Source organism: Castanea sativa, chromosome 11 (genome assembly GCF_040712315.1).
Source record: "Castanea sativa cultivar Marrone di Chiusa Pesio chromosome 11, ASM4071231v1".
Lineage (NCBI taxonomy): Eukaryota > Viridiplantae > Streptophyta > Magnoliopsida > Fagales > Fagaceae > Castanea > Castanea sativa.
In genome coordinates, this window is record NC_134023.1 from 62,488,091 (window position 1) to 62,494,090 (window position 6,000).

Genomic DNA, 6,000 nt, shown 5'->3' on the forward strand with positions numbered 1-6,000 from the left:
TCAAGGTAAAAGCATATGCATCCTTAGAAATTGCAACAATACGATAATTTCATGAAATCCATTATCAAAAGAATTCATTAAGAAGCCACTTATCTTGTAATCCACAAAAAGCCTAACTTCCAAAGCTCCAAAAAGGGGTCAACTAAGACCTAAACAATGCCAAGCAAACCTATCATGATAAGTATCAAACTTGATAATACGTTTAGCTATGAAATGGAAAGTTACTAAGAGTCCATTTGGGTAAAACTTTTTGCTGAAAACTGAAAACTGAAAACACTGTAGCAAAATAATTTTTAAATGTGTAAATAGTGCTGTGGGAGTCATTTTTAATGAAAAAGTTGGTGAAAAGTGAATTTTATGAATTCGTAAACAGTATCATGAACAGTGAAAATGGTTGAAAAGTCAGAATTATACTGCTACTGTTCACATGAACAGTGAAAACGTCAATATTTAAAACTTTTTTTTTATTTTTTATGAACGTTTAAAACGTCTTGGATTCCATCCCAACCCACTCCTTTTATAATAAAGTCTTAATACTTTATAAGTTGCTCTCTTAAGATTTACCGAACATAACTAATAGAGACCCATGGGCCATGAAACAAGATATATTACAAAATCCACCATTACAAGCCGAATCTAAACTTTCAACTAGCTCCAAAATAAACTCAATAGAAATAAAAACTAGATTTACCAATTATTTCACATTAAAAGGCTAAAGTCAGATTTACCGAACATAACTAATAGAGACCAATGAAACAAGATATATCGCAAAATCCACCATTACAAGCCAAATCTAAACTTTCAACTAGCTTCAAAATAAACTCAATAGAAATAAAAACTAGATTTACCAATTATTTCACATTAAAAGGCTAAAGTCAAATTTACCATTGGTAAACCTCAAATGGCTACCATTTTTCAAAAAAATATCCACAACCATTCACAAAAAAGTACACAAAATCAAAATCCTAAATTTAATCACATAGATATCACCCAAGAAGCTCATGTTAGAAAGAAATCTAACCACAACATGAAAATCCACCAAAACGTTAAGAGTTTACCTTAAAAAAAATATGAGATAGTGGAGCCTAAGAGCTTCCTATGGTGTTTTCGGGTGAATCCCGTCGGAAAAACAATGGTGGAGTGAGCACCGGTGAGAGAGTGAGAGAGTGAGAGAGAGGTGTGAGGAGTGTGTTTGTGTTTGTGCTTAGTTGGCCAGCCAAGAGAGAGATATGAGATCATATTTGTGCGGTAGGGAAATAGTCAAATAGATGGGCTAGGTGGGTCTCCAAAGAAATCTGATGTTTTTTTTTCAAAGCTTGGTGAAAGTTGTTGGCTCAATGGAACCTTCTATCGAAATATGGGATCTTGACATTGTATGTGTGGATTATTGATATTAATCCAACTAGAATATTGATATTTCCTATTACCATATGAAGTAAAAGGGACACATAAATTATGGAGGAAAGACTTTCAATTTATATAAAGAGTTTTATGGCTCAAAGAGTTTCTTTCCTCCACCAGGGCTGGTCGCTTTGCCACATGACTTTGCTACAAATACCACTTTGTCCATGTCAATCGTCTTGTGGGAACTAGCTTGCACACGCTTGGAATGTTCGCTTTCTAGACAATAATACAGCATTGTGGAGATGGATTTATGTTTTGGCGTTGAGTATGAATCAACAACTTTTGTCTAAGATTGCAATCAACAGTTTTTGGTTGCAATCTTAGACAGAAAGTTGTTGATTTTCACTCAACGCCATGTCTTCAATAATATATTGTTTCTTAAAGCTCACTAGCTAGCTCTATGAATAATATGGATATTGTCTAATGATGTACTCGTAGTGAGAGACAAACGAAGAGAATGCGGTTATTATATATAGGGCAGAGAGGAGCTGGAAACAGAGAAAGTCCATTTCAAACTTCAAATACTTGGAAAAAAACGAAAACTAAGAACATAAAAAGGTAGATTAGGAGAGTTTTTAAGTGTTCGTATTGGTCAAAACAAGCGTAATTGGTTGCGTGCGTCAGTGCGTGTTGCTCATGATATCAACCAATAATTCCACTTGAAAAACAGAATTATTACTACGTACTTTTGATAATCAAGTTTTGGGCAAGCATGCTTTTCCTACAATCACGCTATATGTAAAAAATACTTCGTCAATTAATTAAAAAAAAAAAAAAAGCATGTAGTAGTAAGAATTGTTAACATTAAATATAATGTTATCAGAAATAATATTTCCCATTCAAAAATTCCCAAAAAAAAAAAAATCAAATACATTGCACTAAGCTATTTTCTAGCTAGTTCAACTTTGTAAGTGATCGTGACAATTTAGACAACCATGTGCTTGACTTCGTCAGTACAATTAATATGGCTCCTATCCTATTATTTGTAACGATACATGGGCAATTTCTAATGACAACCTATAGTCACTATTTCGGTCCTCCTTGGACTAAAAGTGGGTTTGGATCCAGCGTCTGTCTCTGCGTCTACATTTCAGTATTTTTTTTTCTTTTTCTTTCTGCGCAGCTTTTAAGGGAGACAAAGGCTACTGTTTATGTACTGTGCATGAACAGTAGCCACAAAAGTAGACTTTTTAACTCTTTTTTGTGTATAAGTGGGTCCCGTGCACTGTTCACGGGACTCACAAACTTCACTTTTCAGCATTTTTTTATTAAAAATGGGTCCCACAGTATTATTTACACATTTAAAAATTATTTTGCTACAGTGTTTTCAGTTTTCAGTTTTCAGCAATAAGTTCTATCCAAACGGACTCTAAGTATAATGGCCCTTGGTTTATAGTTAGTTGAAAGTCACATGCTTAGAACCTAGCATGGGTTACTACTGATTTTAAGTGCATCCACAATTGGAAATGTCATCCCATTCTATTTTACCATCCCAAAAAGCTACTTTATCAATTATATTATACTATTTTACAATATACCTAACATCCTAAAACTCTATTATTTTACCATTTTATTAAAATATTATTTTTTAATCTTTCTTTATTATTTCTTTCCAACAGCCATTTTAAAAAAAAAAAAAATTCAACTATTCCAACGGTCACAACCTACCAAATTTTTTTTTTTCAATTTCTTTCCAACTATTTCAACAACTTGCCAATTTTTTTTTTCTCAACAACCTGTCAATTTTTTTTTTCAATTTCTTTCCAACTATTTCAACAACCCGCCTTTTTTTTTTTTTTTTGAGAAAGAACCTACCAAATATCAATGTACTCAAACTTACCAACTTTAAAAATCCACATACAAATAGATTCCATCAAACCTGCCAAATATCAATGTAAAATCCACATACATATTTATAGATGCATCATGTCAAATATTAATGTATTCAACCTACCAATTTTAATGATCCACACACACACACACAAATAGAACCTGCCATTTTTTTTTTTTTTTTTGAGAAAGAACTTGCCAAATATCAATTTACTCAAACTTGCTAACTTTAAAAATCCACGTACGTACATATATATGCAACCTGCCAAATATTAATGTACTCAACCTGCCAACTTAAAAAATCCACATACATATATATACATGCAATCTGCCAAATATCAATATATTCAACTTGCCAATTTTTAAAATCCACATACATACATACATACATACATACATACATATATATATATATATACACACACATGCAACCTGCCAAATTTCAATGTACTCAACCTACCAACTTTAAAAATCTACATACATTTATATAGATACAATCCACGTACATAACTATTAATGTTGTCTTTAGAAGACTCGTACATATATCAAATTTCAATAAAACCCCACATGCATATATCAAATTTCAAATTCCTACAACTCCCCTTGTAATTGCCATAAATGCTCAATGAGGTCTAATTGGAGTTGAGAATGAATTTCATGGTCTCGAATATATCAATGGGTTTCAATGAACTCCATAATTTCATTTGTGTGCTCCCGTGACAGTTGTATAGTAGGATTGTCATCAATTTGCTCATAATCTAATTCCACCGCTTCATTTACATCTTGCTCATCCTCAACAATCATGTTATGAAGAATTACGCATACTTTCATGATATCTTAGAGCGTTTCACAATAGAAAAATCTTGCAGGTCCACGCTCAATTGCGAATGTTGCTTGAAGCACTCCAAATGCACGCTCTACATCCTTTCTATTCGCCTCTTGGGCTTTTGCAAATAATTTTCTTTTTTGTCCTCGTGGAGATGGAACTTTTTTAACAAATGTTGACCACTTTGGATATATGCCATCAGTAAGGTAGTATCCAATTGTATACTCATGGCCCTTGATTGAGTAATTAACTGCAAGAGCACATCCTTGTTCAAGCTCAGAAAATATAGGAGACCGTTCTAATACATTAATGTCATTATTTGACCCAGATAACCCAAAAAATGCATGCCATATCCAAAGATCAAATGATGCCACTGCTTCCAAAACAATGGTTGGCTCACGAATGTAACCAGAGTACTGACCTTTCCATGCAGCCGGACAATTTTTCCATTTCCAATGCATGCAATCAATGCTCCCTAGCATCCTTGGAAATCTACATCTTTCCCCATTGGCTAAAAGTCTAGCAATATCTTCGTTGTTTAGGGACCTCAAGTATTCCTTGGAAAAAATATCAACCATCGCTTTAACAAATTTTTCCAGACTTTCTATTGCAGTGGATTCTCCAATCCGCACATACTCATCCATAAAATTAGTTGTCACTCCATACGCAATCATCCTTAGTGCAGTTGTTATCTTTTGAAGAGAAGATAAACCGAGTCTTTGGGCATTATCTCTTTTTTGGATAAAGTAAGGTTCATAAGTTTCTACCTTGGGTTGAATACGGAGAAAAAGAGACCGACTCATTTGAAATCTCGTCCGAAATAAATTAGGAGGATATACTGGTGTGTCGGCAAAGTAGTCGGGATAAAGTCTTTTATGGCCTACCAAATGATCACGTTCGATATACTAATGATGTTTACGTTGTGATGTTGAACCCTTAAGAACTCGCCTCATTATCTCATCCTCGTCTGAGTCATCAAATAGCAATTTGCAAAAAAGAGAGCGACCCATAGAGACTACCTTGAAGACAACAGTGTTAGGAAATTATCACTATTATTGCAAAACAAGTAGAGATTACATTATGGAAAGGGAACAAGTAGATATATTATTCGAACAAGTAGATAGATTTAGGAAAATGGAGCTTGCCAACAACTTTTTTTCTCCCATCTAGGAGGACCAGGACTATGCAATTTTCCTAACATCTATGGTTAATAGGTTGCACCTTGGGGTGCTAGTCTTTAATATTGAGCTCTGCACCACAGTGTTTCTTCATGAAATAGTGGCTTTGTCAAGTACATAGTAATTATGAAATATATATAGCTTTTTTCCCTTTCCAGTTGTGTCTCTAGCTTTGTCAATAACATAAAGGCTAGAGTTCGTCTATTGCTTGGCCAGGATGTGTTGTATTTCTTCTGTATATAATTTCATACAATTAATGGGTATGCTTGAACTAGAGGTGAGCTACTAGGGGAGTTTACTTAGTTAGAAACTACTACATTCTTACAGACATATACTAGCTCAGCCTAGTTACGGAAGCAATTTCTAGTATCTTAAACTCAATCTCAAAGTTCTTATGATAAGCAATGCAATAGGTATTACAATATTTACTGCATAAGTTTTACAAATTGATTTATCCATCTTATAATACAAAAACAAAAGAAGTAATTCAAAATTTTATTTATTATATTATTGATGTAACACTAATCATATTAATTTATAAACTTTTTATAGTAAAATTAGTATTAGTATTAGCATTTTCTTCTTATGATACAAGAAAAGCTAGTTTGCAGACAACTCAAACAAGTCTCCCCCACCTCCTCCCTAGTTGTCCCTTCACGAGAGGAAAAAAGAAAAAAGAAAAGTTGAACAGTTGACACTAACTTATTATGTAGTACCTAAACTATTTTTCAATCCATTAAAGAAAATGAATATTCTGTGATC

At 33.4% G+C, this 6,000-nt stretch overlaps 1 protein-coding gene across 1 annotated transcript; it reads right to left on the minus strand.

Annotated features, from left to right (window-relative positions):
- Window positions 1-4,071: 4,071 nt before the first annotated feature.
- Window positions 4,072-4,863, minus strand: LOC142616889 (uncharacterized). Its single transcript, XM_075789644.1, has one exon. The coding sequence runs from the start codon at window positions 4,861-4,863 to the stop codon at window positions 4,072-4,074; it is 792 nt and encodes a 263-aa protein (XP_075645759.1).
- Between the last annotated feature and the right edge of the window lie 1,137 nt (window positions 4,864-6,000).

What these genes read in the sequence shown, in the direction of transcription:
- LOC142616889 (XM_075789644.1), bottom strand. Translation starts at nt 4,863, where the DNA reads ATGAGTCGGTCTCTTTTTCTCCGTATTCAACCCAAGGTAGAAACTTAT.